At 56.7% G+C, this 13,597-nt stretch overlaps 1 protein-coding gene across 2 annotated transcripts; it reads right to left on the bottom strand.

Annotated features, from left to right (window-relative positions):
- Nucleotides 1-3,682: 3,682 nt before the first annotated feature.
- CDC37 (cell division cycle 37, HSP90 cochaperone) lies at nt 3,683-12,626 on the bottom strand. Of its 2 annotated transcripts, none has more exons than XM_088017371.1 (8): nt 12,440-12,626; nt 6,900-7,181; nt 6,438-6,720; nt 6,216-6,331; nt 6,006-6,128; nt 5,316-5,498; nt 5,149-5,220; nt 3,683-4,083 (listed from the first exon to the last, which is right to left on the bottom strand). In XM_088017371.1, exons 1-8 carry the CDS (start codon nt 12,539-12,541, stop codon nt 3,928-3,930), a joined length of 1,317 nt encoding a protein of 438 aa, XP_087873497.1. In that variant the 5' UTR covers nt 12,542-12,626; the 3' UTR covers nt 3,683-3,927. The 2 variants fall into 2 exon arrangements, with proteins under 2 accessions (XP_087873497.1, XP_027944689.1); XM_028088888.2 differs by having other exon boundaries at nt 6,438-6,546.
- Between the last annotated feature and the right edge of the window lie 971 nt (nt 12,627-13,597).

Here is a 13,597-nt window from a genome sequence, read left to right as displayed (position 1 = left end):
TTCATGACTTCAGATCTCAATGAGTTCTGCTCATTCTGTTTCCAGTCCACGCGCCTGAACCCTGGATGTGGTGCCTCCCTGTGGCAGGCAGAGTAACAGACCCCCAAAAATGCCCATGTAGGAACTAATCCCTGGAATCTGTGAATATGTTATGCTTCGTTAGGGAGATGCATAAAAAGGGAGAATTAAACTTGCAAATGGAGGGATGCCTGGGTGGCTGAGTCGCTTAAATGTCTGCCTTCGGCTCAGGTCATGATCCCAGGGTCCTGGGATGGAGTCCCACATGGGGCTCTTCACTCAGCGCAGAGCCTGCTTCTCCCTCTGCCCCTCCCCCTGCTCATGCGCGTGCTCTCTCTCTCTCTCTCTGACAAATAAATAAAAATCTTTTAAAAAATAAGTATAAAATTGCAGATGGAAATTGAGGATGCTAATCAGTTGGTCTTAAGGTAAGAAGATTATCCTGTTGGGCTCAAGGTAATCACAAGGATCTTTAAAAGTGGAAGGGTGGGGGGACACCTGGGTGGCTCAGTCAGTTGAGTGACTGACTCGGTTTTGGTTCAGATCATGATCGTGAGATTGAGCCCTGTGTCAAGCTCACGCTTAGTGTGGAGTCCGCTTCAGATTCTCTCTGTCCCTCTCCCACTGCCCCTCTTCCGGCTCTTTCTCTCAAATAAATAAAATTAAAAATCTTAATTAAAAAAAAAAAGTGGAAGGGGGAGGCAGAAAAAGAAGTCAGAGTGATAGGATATGAGGGCCTATCTTTGCCGTCTTTGAAGATGGAGGAAGGGCCGGGAGCCAAGGAATGTGAGCAGCTTCTAGAAGCTGAGCAAGGCAAGGAAATGGATCCCACCCTGAGCTTCCAGAAGGATCACAGCTCTGCCAATGTCCTGATCTTAACCCAGCGAGACTAGTGTCAGGCTTCTGAGCTGCAGAATTGGAAGACAATAAATTTGTGTTGGGCGCCTGGGTGGCTCAGTCGTTCGGCATCTGCCTTCGGCTCAGGTCATGATCTCAGGGTCCTGGGATCGAGCCCCGCATCGGGCTCCCTGCTCCGCGGGAAGCCTGCTTCTCCCTCTCCCACTCCCCCTGCTTGTGTTCCTTCTCTCACTATGTCTCTGTCAAATAAATAAATAAAATCTTTAAAAAAAAAGTATTAAAAAATAAATAAATTTGTGTTGAAGGCACTAAGTTTGCCGTTATGTTATTACAGCAGCTGTAGAAAACGAATACACTCGACATACATTTGTTGGTTCTCCAACCCGGCTCACATCCCTGACATCAATGCCTTCATTACGGTTTGTTCTCTGAAACCCTTTTGAGTTGAATTCTGTTTCTCACTTGAGACCCAGCAATCCTGCTTCTGGGAATTCTTCCTACAGGTAGGATGCCTGTGCTTATGGGAAATGGTGCACGAGGGTATTTCTTGCTTGTAAAGAGACTGGAAAACCCCCGAATGAAACCAACACCGAGATAGGCACACCGCAGAGCTTTCCACACAAGACAGAATGAGCAAGTGCTGATGGACTGATAAAGGGGGTTCTGCAGGTCATATTGTTCAGTGAAAAAAGCAAGATGCATTTCAGAATGTGGAACGTGTTATGTTTTAGGTAAAGGAGAGGAGGGGGATAAGAACACATTCAATTTAAAAAATAAAATAACACATTCAATTTTACAAAAGGAAACCTTGGAAGGAGTCAGAAGAAAGTGTGGGCAGTGGGTTCCCATGGGCTCCTGTGATTGGGGACGGGGAACCGCTTGGGTGGAGGATGAGCAGAGACAGAGCTAGTCCCCCCGAGTGTCTCTTAATAGCATTGGATGTTTTAAATCCTCTTAGGAGAGCCCACACTAGGGTGAGGGAGGTGAGGCATGAAAGCAAAGAGGGCGCCGAAAAGCTCAGTAACCAAGATAAATACTTTAATGCAATATTTTTTAAAAAGCACAATGTGGGGGGGGGGAACCACCCATGAACAAAATACTGAAATTTTAAGTAGAGAATCCATAACAGTGCTGAGTTATATTGGAGCCTGAGGCAAAAGGAAAAACCAGTAATATGGATTCCATCTTTGAAAGCTTTCACAGTAAATAATGAAGTTGCCAATCCTGGATGGATCCTGGATGGGCGAGGTTTACCCAGGGCCTTAAGATGCCTTCCTCCTCCCCAAGCCCTGCAGATCCTGCAGATCTGCGCCTGCCATTCCCACCGTATAAAACCTTTAGGGGATGCCACCCGGGGCTGCGGCTCACCACTGCCCCCTGGCGGCCGTCGGCCTGCACACAACAGCATCTAGGGCTCTTTGCCTTAGTAGAGGTTTACTGAGCACCCCCCGAGGGCCCGGGTCCCTCCAAGGTACTGTAAGTACCTCAGGACCACGGAAGACTCAGTTTGTGCTCTGGTGGTGCTCACAGCACCAGGGAGAGGACAGCACACAGGTCGGCAAAGCTTGGCACATGGCAGGTGAGGCAAGCTGCCTGGTTGAGTGTTAGGGACAACTCGGGTGGGCCAAGGAGGGCCCCGGGGAAGAGGTGGCACTGAGCTCTGGCCTGAGGGACAAGCAGCTGCCAGGGGTGGGGTCCCCCGGAAGGGGCAGGCAGAGGGCCTTGCTGCTCGGTTTCATCCTAAACTGATGTCCTTGTTCACCATACTATTCCTTAGGCCCTTTCCTGTGGCCCAATTATTACTTTTTAAAGGAGCCCCACAAGGGCTGCAGGGAAGGGTGTTCAGGGAGAGAGACAGGCACACGCCAAGGCCCACATTTTGAGCATCTGAGTGCCAGGCGTCCTGCTTGCCTGTGGCATGATCTCATTCTAGCACTACCCCCAGGAGAAAGGCACTAACATTACTCATTGTGCAGCGGAGGGGGAGGTAATGTGGAGGCTGAGTAAGTTGCCCAAGGTCACATTGATAAAGATAAATTTAAAGTGCTCAAGGACCCGCAAGGAGGGAGGGGGAGAGAGGGCGAGCAGAGGGGAGGATACGGAGACCGGGGCAGCTGGTGCAGGCCTTTGTGAGCTACCCAGAGCAAAGACTTTGGGCTTCTGCTCAGGGAGGGATGTGTCTTGACTCACGCGTTCATGACTACCCTCTGGTTACTGCCTATTGGGGTCCGATGGGGAAGGAGGAGAAGGGGAATAGGCTTGAGGCGGGCTGCAGGCCAGAGGGCACGGGGAAATGGACCAGGGATGCAAAGGGCAGTGATCAGAGATGAAAGATGCTCCTGAATGGGTGGTGGGCAGGGAGGCTTGGGGGACAAGCCAAGTGGAGGGGTGGGGCCGAGAACTCCGATGTAAAGGAATCCTGGGGAAGAATGTTCTAGGCAGTGGAACAGCACATGCAAGAGCCTAGAATCAGAATAGAGGGAGCTGCCCAGACAGCTGGAGGATAAAGCCTGAGGCATCAGAGGCCAGGCCTCCAACACTCACTGGGTTTCCCTCCCACTCCAAGAGAAGAGCTGTGTCAACAGCCCTCAAGACGCCCCCCTGAGCATCTGAAATCCTTTATTGGAAGATCATTGCTGTTTACCATATAGAAGACTCGACAGCAGATGAACAGTGAAAACAGAGCCCATAGTGACTGGAGCAGGCCTCTGGGCTGGAGACCCTCCCCCCACCCCATGGACCAGCCTAGCGACCTCCGCCCCTCCCTGGACCCCCAGGCCTTTGGCATAATGCTGATGGCGGGGGGGGGGGGGGGGGGGGAGGCGGGGTAGCATCCTGCAGACAGTGAAGCCCCTTGACTCAAAGCAGAGACTTGGATGAGCACTGGAGGTGGGGGTAATGGGAGTGGGGACAGGCCTTCTCCCGGCCCCAGGCTGGGCGGGAGCAGCGAAAGTGGAGGAAACCAGGAGCTGGGGAGATGGCATCTATTTTTGTTTTCTGAAAAGGGGCACACAGGGGCCTGCAGGCAGGTGGGCAGCAGCTGGGGCCGAGTCAGGCGCTGACATCCTTCTTGTCGCCTGGCTTGGGGCCGGCTTCCAGCAAGGGGTCCCCGGGGCCCGCCTCTTCCCCATCCTTGGCCTCGCTGGACTTGGAGTTGGGGACCCAGAGGCCGGAGTCGATGCAGCGTTGCATGTGGTACTTCGCATCCTGTGGGGAGAAGGCTGGTGAGGCCGGGCTGCCCCCCTGCCAGGTGGCCCGCCTATCCCCCTGCGCGTCCTTAAGCCTGCTCACTGCTTATTCTAGACCAGAGCTGTCCAGAGCACTGTGCAATGATGGGAATGGTCTGTAATATGCATTGACCAACACGGTAGCTACCAGCCACACGTGGCTGCCAAGTCCTTCAAACGTGGCTAGTGCAGGTGAAGACCAGAACCTTACGTTTCACTTAAGGTGAATTCAAGTTTAAATAGTGTACGTCCAGAATAAAGCTGCATTCCAGTAAAACTTTACTTTTAAAAGCAGGCAGTGAGCTTGTGAACCACAGGGTGAAGACCCTTGGTCTAGATATCCTTTTTCATGGAAGCTTCTAGAAAGCCTGGACCAGATCCTGCAACCAGTCCCATTTCACAGTGTGGCCAACCAGTGAGCCAAGCGGCAGGAATGGGGTCAAACCAAGGTCTATTAAGACACGAGGTCCTGTCTACCAGCACCATCACTGCTCCTAATATTAACAACAGTTAGGGACGCCTGGCTGGTGCAGTCAGTAGAGAACGGGACTCTTGATCTCGGGGTCATGAATTCAAGCCCCATGCCGAGCACAGCGCTTACTTTAAAATACATACGTACATACAACGGCAGCTAATGTTTACTGTGAGCTCAGACCCCCCACCCCACGCATGCTCCAAGTCAGTATCCAGAGAAACTGTGGTTTGATGGGGTAACCAAGGCCAGGGAGGAGCGCCCCTTCCTTGGACAAAGGTGGGGCCAACCTTGTGTGCCCACTAGGCTCATAAATGGCCCACAGGGGCGGTGACACTCCATGGCAGGGGACACGCTGAAAGTTCCGGGTTCACTGCTGGGTGTAGTCACATGGTAGGTGCTTGATACGTGTAAACCAGTGTATGGATGCAAAAGCCTCCCCTATTCCTCCCTGAAGCCCACAAGGGACGCTTCTCCCAGCCAAGTGGGGAGCAGGGCTGGAGGGGGAGGACACATCGCTTGCTCAGGAGGCACAGCTCGGCTGGTGGGCGGGCCTGGGGCGCTGTTACTCACGGTGGGGTCCATCTTGCTGATGGCATCTTGGAGCATCTGCACGTCCTTCACGTCAAAGCATTTCTGGAGCTCCTGTGGGTGCAGATGGGCCGGGGGTCAGGGCCTGGGTCCCTGGGGGGGCCCTGCCTGCCACTGCCCACCCCACCGCCAGGGCAGGGGAGCCGCACCTCAGGGAGAGACTCATAGACTTCAACGGGGTCCAGGCCGCCTGGGCCCAGCCGCTTCTTGCGCTCTTCCTCCTCGTACTCTTTCATGGCCTTCTCGATGCGCAGCTTGGCGCGGCCCCGCACGCGCTCCTTGAACGCCTCGAGCTCATCGTTGAAGCCCTCCATGTACTGGCGGTCGGCTGTCTGGAGGGTTGGGGCCGAGAGCCGTTCACTGGGCCGGCCCCAGGACCAGGCCGCTGCAGGCCCGCAGACACTCTGTCGCCTCCGTGCTGACGGATCACCTGCCTGCCTGCCCGCCACCCCCCCCAAACCACAGACCGGCCACGCTCCCCTCCTCCACGTGGGCCTGCAGGCACCTCACACTCAACACGCCTCACTCGAGCTCTGGATCGCTCCGCACGGGCTGCCCTGCCCTCAGTCTCCCCGACCTCAGCACGGGTAGCTCTGTTCTTCCAGGTGCTCAGCTAAGGAACCCCGAGGTATCCTTGACTCTGTGCCTCACCCCTGTCTCTTAAATTCTGTCTGGGGGCCGACCACCGGCCCCTCCGCGTCTCTGCCCTCCCGACAGAGCAGGCTCTGATCCCATGGCCGTGAGTCTGAGTGGACATGTGTCCACCCCTCCTGTAGACTGAGGCTGGTGCCCTGGAGAGAGCCACACCCCACCCCACCCCGGCTCCTCAGGGATGCTACCTTGATCTTAGTGAAGAACTGCCGGAAGCAGGCCCGGGGATCCACCTTCAGGCTCTTGGCCAGCTCCAGGATGAACTGCATGACAATGGTCTGGTGGGCCACCTGCTCCATGAGTGCGCATTTCTGCCCAGAGAGAATATAGGCAGGATGTCACCAAGTGGCGGCCTCAGGGAAGGGCTCTTCCCCAGTCCCAGGGCAGGCTCCACTCACCTCCTCCACCTCTAGGTCAATGCACCAGATGACTAGGTAGTTGGCTGTTTCCTCACACACCAGATGGACATTGTCTGATAGATACTTCTGGCTGTCGTCCCAGCGGCGGAGCATGCCTACAGAGGTGTTGGCAAAGTGCTGAAGGGCCCCGGAGGCAGAGGGCCAGCCCCTGTCCCATGCATCGCCCCCCCGTGGGCCCCCTCCAACCGGTGCCCAACTCACCGAAGTGCTTGATCTGTTTCTCGTACTTCTCCACAAAGGTTTTGTGTTTCTGCTCCCTCACCTCCTCCGACTCCTCCTCCGCCTGTTCTGGCTTGGTATTGACCATGCTCTGTGATGGGGCAAGAGGGGGAGTGGGCTGGGGCGAGGCCGCAGGGCGCGTCCAGCACGGCCGGCTGGGCCGAGGCCGCAGCGCCCATCCCTTCCACGGCGGAGGTGGTGACGGTGTCATGAGCATCAGTGTGGCGGGAGCGTGGGTGTGGCACATGTGGCCTCGGACTAGGGCCTTCGGGCAGATCAGAGGGGAGTACCAGTGGGGTGCTTCGTCCACCCGGCCCCACACACCTGTTCCTCCACCCCTTGACCTGAAGAGGCCTCCCCCGCAACCCTGCACCTATCTCACCATCAAGCACCTCCCGCCCCTGCATGAGGGGGACCCCCCTGCCCGGCAACCCCCCCCCCCACCTTGCTGAAGCCATCCTTGCTGAGCGTGTCCACATTCCAGGGCATGCTCTTCTCCTTCTTGCGCATCTCCTCCAGTTTCTGCTCCCAGCTCCGCTCCTCCTTGCGCAGCTGCTGAGCCTCGGCTTGCAGCCGCTCCAGCTCCAGTCTGCTGCCCTCGCCCTCGGCCACCTCCAGCTCCTTCAGCTTCCGCTGACACTCAGCCACCTTGCGCCTGCACTCGCGGCAGCCCCTGTCCAGCTCCTCCTTCTCCTTCTGGAACTGTTCCATGCGCTCCACCCGGGCCTGGGGGCAGACACAGCCCTTCAGCCCCGCCCCACCCGGGGCTCCCACCCACTGCACCTGGGACGGCCCCAGGGAATGTCTGCACCACCCTCGGTGGCCCGACTGCCGGCTTCCATCCCCACCAGTTTACCTGCGCCCACCCGAGTCTGGGCATGCTCACCACCCACCCTCCACCGGCCTGCCCACTCAGAACCAGAACCCGCCTTGGCATCTACAACACTCAGCAAAAGCCCAAGTCCTATCCATGACCCACAAGGCTCTGCGGATCTGCCCCCCTCCCTCTAGTCACACTGGCCGCCTCATCTTTCCTTGAACCCACTGCCAACATCAGGGCCTTTGCACTGGCTGTTTCTGCAGCCTGGAAAGCTCTCCTTCCAGATTTTCCACCCCCCCCCCATACCACTTACTCCCTCGCATCCTTACCATCTTGGCTCAAATGTCACTTTACAGATGAGGACCCCCCTGACCACCCTGCTGAAGATGGCAATCTCCCCTTACTCTTGCCTTGTGTCACCTTCCTCCTCAGCACTCATTACCTGCTAACATCTGGTGACAATTATTTACTGTGTTTTCCACGTGTCCCCCTCCCAGGATACTGGCTCCATGGAGGTGGGGATCTGCTCACTCTTGTGTCTCACACACAAGCACACAATAAAGACTCAGGAAACAGCTGTTGGATGAATAAACTGAAACACTGGATGGGGGTCTCAGGCTCCGCCTCTTCCCTGGAGCTGCCCTCAGTGAAACTCGGGTGCCCTCCCCTGCCCAGCAATCTCCTCGAGCCACCTCTGCCCCTAGCTGAGGCCTGCTCACTGACCCTGTTTTTCCCTCCCTCTCTGCTACCCAGTCCTGACTACTTTCACTTCTAGAAGTCTCTCCAATTCGCGCCACGCAGAGCACTGCTCCCGGACCACTCCCGAGGCCCCTTCAGCTCTGTCTCCAGGCCTGCACACCTCCTTGAGCCTTAGCTCGGTGCCCACCAGCCTCCTGTCCCCCCCTTCCCCAGCTGTTGCTCCCCAGACCTCCTCTTCTGCTGCACCCCAAGCTCAGATGGTGCCCCTTCTCATTCCCCCTCTCGCTTAGGTCCCCACTGGACCCCACCTCACATGGCATGGCCCTGTCTGCTCTCCAGCCCTGCTTGGCTCCATCACCTCCCCTGGCTCTCAGCAGTGCCTGATCAATCCAGAGCCACTGACTGAGCCGAGAGGTGAGACCACTTTCCATCACTGCTCCCCCAAGCTAGACTCAGAAGCTGCCAGTCTTTTTGAAATATCCACATCTGTCTGCAGCCCTCTCTGCCATCCCAGCCTGGAGTGTCTGGGTTCAGATGGGAACCCTGACCCTTGCCCCAAGCTGCCCAGATGGCACCAAGGCCCCATGAGGACCTGGGTCCCACTTCCCTCTCCCAACTCTGGGTCCTAGGCATATGCTAGCCCTCATGGTTCCCCAAATGCACCAGCTCGCTCTTGACTCGTGGCCTCTGCACAGGCTGTTCCTTCCACCTGGAACTCTCTTCCCCTCACTCCACCTACTTTGTCTCCAGGTCTCAACTTCAACAGAGCCTCCCCCAAGAGCCCCCATGCCGCATCACTGTGCTCCAAAGGCCCCTTCATGATCCCCAGGTGACATGATAACATGCTGGAGGACAATCTCAGGGCCCCAAATGTGGGGTCATACCCACAGCCACCAGAGTAAAGGATGGGTGTCCTTGGGTCAATCCCCTAACCTTTAGGGACCTCCGTTTCCTCATCTGTCAAAGGCGACAACCGCACCAACCTCACAGGGTGGCACCAGGAGAAGCAAAGGAGATGAGAAGTTAAAGTCAACAGTCCAGAGCCGTGCTGGGCGCTCAGCAAGCCCCATTCCCGTGCTGGCGACTGCCATTACCATTGAAGGGGACAATCTCTCTCTCTCTGGGGACGATTCTGGGGCTCAAACAAGAAAAGGTACTTCAAGTATTTAGATTGATTTCCAGCCCTGAGTAAATGCTCAATAACTGGGAGTGGTTGTTACTGCACAGTCAGGTCACCCAGCTCCGCCACTTACTGGCAACGTGACCTTGGCTAAGACACTTACTTAAAACTCTCCCAAGCCTCGACGTTCCTCTTTGGGAAATGGGGCCTCAGGAGTTCCTCCCAGGAAACTGCTTGCAACCCAGTACTCAGTACCGAACGTGTTCCACTGGTATCACCATCATCATGGCCACTGCCACCAGAATGGTCTCCCAACTCACTTCTGGGCCTTCCCTGAGGCCGGTATCTCCTGGTTCCAGCACAGAGCCAGGCCTGCGGTGGGTGGGAATTGGGAAACCTGGAGTCTTCACGCACGCCCCACAGGACTGCTAGAGTCAGTCGCGAGTCTCACTTTGCCCATGTGGATAAAGGTCGAGAAGGCCCTTGCCTCGTGGAGACAAGAGAAAGAGGCCCTGGGCTCTGCCACTTTCCCTTCTCCACGATGGGCTTGTGTTGCCCTGGAGGCTCCCTGCTGCCTTGTGAGGGGCTGTCTGGGGTTGGCACTATCACTGGCCTCAGGGGGCAGCAGGAACCTACCACCCTGCTGGTTCCTGCTGGGCGGCCACCCAGCTTTTCTCAGTGTCCTCTGAGTGGCCGCCAGGGAGACTGAAGCTAAATAAAGGCCTCCCAGAGCCTGCCCAGCTCGGGCTTTACACCTCTGGGAGGGGTGGCTTGAGCAGACGCCCCAGCAGGGAGCGGGGGTCCCCACCCCCCCTGCCTTACAGATAGAAAACCTGAGGCTCGGGGCGCCTGGGTGGCTCAGCTGTTAAGCGTCTGCCTTCAGCTCAGGTCATGATCCCAGGGTCCTGGGATCGAGCCCCGCATCGGGCTCCCTGCTCGGCGGGAAGCCTGCTTCTCCCTCTCCCACTCCCACTCCCCCTGCTTGTGTTCCCTCTCTCGCTGTGTCTCTCTCTGTCACATAAGTAAAACCTTAAAGAAGAAAAAGAAAGAAAGAAACCCTGAGGTTCCCAGAACCTCAGTGCCATCCAGTTCGACTAAAGGAATCACAAGAAACCAGTAACATCAGCTCTATCAGGACAGGGAGCAGGGGCCTGGGAGACTCCCTGGTCCCTTTCTGGTACCTCTGGAATTTTTCTTTCCCAGCACAGATTACCTGAATAATAACCATAATAACAACTAAAGTTTACAGAGAGCTTATCACATGCCAGATGCCATCTAACCCAAAGACATCACACACATTAAATAAATCAGATAACCCCTCAGAAGAACTCTATCGGATAGATACCCTTAATATTTATTCCTGGCTGGGGAAACCGAGAAACATAGAGATCAAACAAGTCGCTGGAGGTCATCCATTAAGCCAGTGATTCCGGAGCCAGGACCAAACCTAGGTGTGCAGGCCTGTGCTCAGAAGCTCACCAGGCTACCTTCTTATTAATCCCACCTCCCGCTCCCATATGCTTACTCCCTCCCAGGCCCTGAGCCAATCTCCTGTCGGGCCTAATCTCATCTCATTCTCAGGATGGTCTCTAGGGGCAGGGAGTAAAAGCAGTATGTGGTAGGGTTGGGATTAGAACCCAAGCTTGCCGAACCGAAGCTGGTGCTGGAGATGCTTATCTTCCCTCCCCCATCCCCACCCTCACTAGGCTCCACTACAGCCCCAGGGTCCTCAGCAGGACAGGAAAGGGTTCTGTGCCAGGAGGGAGGAAGGCGTGGTGGGGAGGACTCTGCAGGAGACAGGGCACTGGCTTCCCACCCAGCAGGACCAAAATGTTCTCCAGACAGCTGTATAGATTAACCTCTTTATGTGACAGAAGTAGGTGTTCCCAAGAATAATCTTTTTAGAGCTCTGCGCAGGTCTCAAACATTTCATAATAAAATGTTACACACGGCAAGAAATGGAAGTGCTAGAACTTTCTTACACTCAGTGGCTTGCCTGGCAGGTATGCTACCCAAGAGATTGCTGCTTTAGGGTAAGGTTTGGAACTGGGACTGGAGACCAGATGCAGGGACTAGACAACACAGGACCGGGGAAGGGCCCTTCTTGGAGGTTCTGGGTAAATGACTGGGAGTTGCCATATGCGAGGGTGGGGCGAAGAATTCCTAACTGGAAGGTTCTGTGAGATAGCTCGCCCTCAGTGTGAGAGTATAACATACACATGTGGGTGTAGGAGCTCTGATTTGGGGGAGCAAGAGGTTAGAGTATTAGGATTTATGAGAGCTCTTCTGCTGGCCTGTGAGCACTGCTGGGCAGGGAGAGAGGCTGGAGGGTTCTGGGATCTGGATTTGGGGGCAAAGAGGTAACAGGAGGGGCAGTAAATCTGGAATCAAATTGGGAGGGTCCCTAGTGAGAGCAGGGACAGTCTGGGTGTCTGAGAGCAGCAGACTGAGCTGGGGTCAGGAGAAAGGCCGGGTGGGTTTGGGTGCTGGACTGGAGTTGGTATAAGACCTTCCAAGGCTGCCAGAGGCTCCTACAGGAAACTGTTGGGGGTGGGTGGTGCCTGGCCTGCAATACCAAGGAGGGGCAGGGGCTCTAGACCGGCCGGAAGCCCTGCAGGGTAGGGTTTCCTGGTATAATGGGAAATGGGGTCCACAGTAGGTGACGCTAAAGAGTGGCTGGAATTGGAAGGCTCCGTCAGGGTCGAACCGGTGGTTTGGTCTGGAGGGAAAATGGGTTCCAAAACTCCAGTCCTGAATGAGAATGAAGGCCCTGGTGGAGCACCGGTCTATATTCTAGGGAAGGGGTCCCCGGTATGGGTTGGACTCCCAAGCCAGGAACAGAAATCTCAGGGGAGGGCAGAGTTCCTTGTTCTGTTGGGAGGAAGATCTCAGAATAAATTCAAAGTACTGAGGACTCTAGGATTTGGGGAGTGGCGGATGGTATATCCAAGATCAGAAATGCCTCCCGGAATAGGATCAGGGTCCAGACTCTGAGGCAGAGTTTTGCATGTAAGTGGAAGGTCCCAGAAGGGATTGAGAGAACACCCCCAAAGCTTATCTTAGCAACTTAGACTCGGAGAAAGGTGCCCTAGGGGTCAACTGGGAGTTCCATGCAGAAATCGGAGGGGAGGCCCGGGATCTCTGGTAGGGACTCAGCGCCCTGGCAGTTCTGGGCTCTGGAGTTGAATCGAGGAACCCCTCAAGCGATACTGAAAGTCCAGACTACGCGTTGGGAACCCCAGGTGTCAATGTGGGGGTCCCTGGCAGTACCAGGGGTCAGAACTCTGGAGCGGAGTCCCGGGCGGGGGGGGCGGGGGGGGCAGGGGATGGGCACGCGCATTCTACCTGGTGCCGCCAGCGGAAGAGGCTGGCCGTGTCGATGTTGGGGTGCGTCTCGTCCTCATCGTCAGACACCTCGATGTGGTCCCACACGCTATAGTCCACCATCTTGCCTCGGCGGCTCAGCCCGCTCCGGCTCCGGGTCTGACTCTGGCGGCGGCAGCGCTAGAGACTCGGCCTGCGGAGCCCCGCCCCTTCCGCTTCCTCCCTGGCGTGCACGTTCCCCGCCCGCGCATGACGTTATATACCTAGTAACCGCGGTGGCGGCAGTGGCGACCCGGCTTGCCTTAAAGGGTCAGGCGCACGTGTTCCGGCCCCTGGGAGTCCCCGTAAAGACCCCGCCTCATTGGGCGCGGGGTCTCCGCTGGGCACCTCCTGGAGGTATACAGGCTGGCGTTCCAACCTCGAGCCCCCCTCATCTCCCGCTGCCCCCCGGTGGGCGTTTGCGGCGGACGCTAGGGGCGGGGCAGGTGGCGAGACTGAAGCAGGGGATTGTCCCCTTAGCCCCGCCGCAGTGACGTCAGCCCGAGCCTACTGCAGGGGCGGGCTTCGGCGGGAAGACCTCTCCCCCTGCCCCGGGAAAAAAGGACCTAACCCTACGCTGGGGAGGGGTGTCTGATCAGAGCATTTTCCCAGTCTTAGGGGTACAGGACCCTGCCCTGGAAAGGTCTAAGTGGAGGAGGGATACGGCCCTGCCCTTGGGGGGTTGGATGTGGGGTCGATGTGGTCCTGCCTTGGGACCTGGTGTTTCCCTGGCTCGGCCCACAGCCTCCCCCTCACGTCACCATCCTCTGCCATTCCTGAGCCGGGATTCGCGCACACACGCCCCGTCTAAAATTACCCGGACCCTCCCCCCGCACCCAAGGCAACGGATCGCGCGCTCTTGTCCGCGGCGTCTCCCCGTGCGGTCGCTGGGTGTCGCTAATGTCTAGCCAAAGGCCTGTGCTTCAGCCCCAAGCAGCCGGGGGACGGGAAGGGGATCGTGGAGGTGCGGATGGAAGCTTTCCTCGTGGTGGTACTCTAGAATCGTTCGTAGCCCCTCCCCTTCGGTCTGCAGCCCCCTTAGTTGGCCGGGACTCTAAAGACTCCATTACTGCGAGTTTGGGCGAACCCAGCTGCACACTTGCGTGCATCGCAACCTTCGTTTTGATACTGGGATAAAAG

The sequence above is a fragment of the Eumetopias jubatus genome, unplaced genomic scaffold (assembly GCF_037043125.1).
Source record: "Eumetopias jubatus isolate StellerSeaLion01/CBP00866 unplaced genomic scaffold, mEumJub1_p1.0 scaffold_1, whole genome shotgun sequence".
Classification (NCBI taxonomy): Eukaryota; Metazoa; Chordata; class Mammalia; order Carnivora; family Otariidae; genus Eumetopias; species Eumetopias jubatus.
This window is presented reverse-complemented; position numbering and strand designations above follow the sequence as displayed.

Coding starts and splice junctions, on each gene's coding strand:
- CDC37 (XM_088017371.1), bottom strand. CDS start 12,541: ATGGTGGACTATAGCGTGTGGGACCACATCGAGGTGTCTGACGATGAG. Junction 7,182..12,439: donor TCTTCCGCTGGCGGCACCAG/GTAGAATGCGCG, acceptor GTCTGCCCCCAG/GCCCGGGTGGAGCGCATGGA. Junction 5,221..5,315: donor TCTATGAGTCTCTCCCTGAG/GTGCGGCTCCCC, acceptor CTGCACCCACAG/GAGCTCCAGAAATGCTTTGA.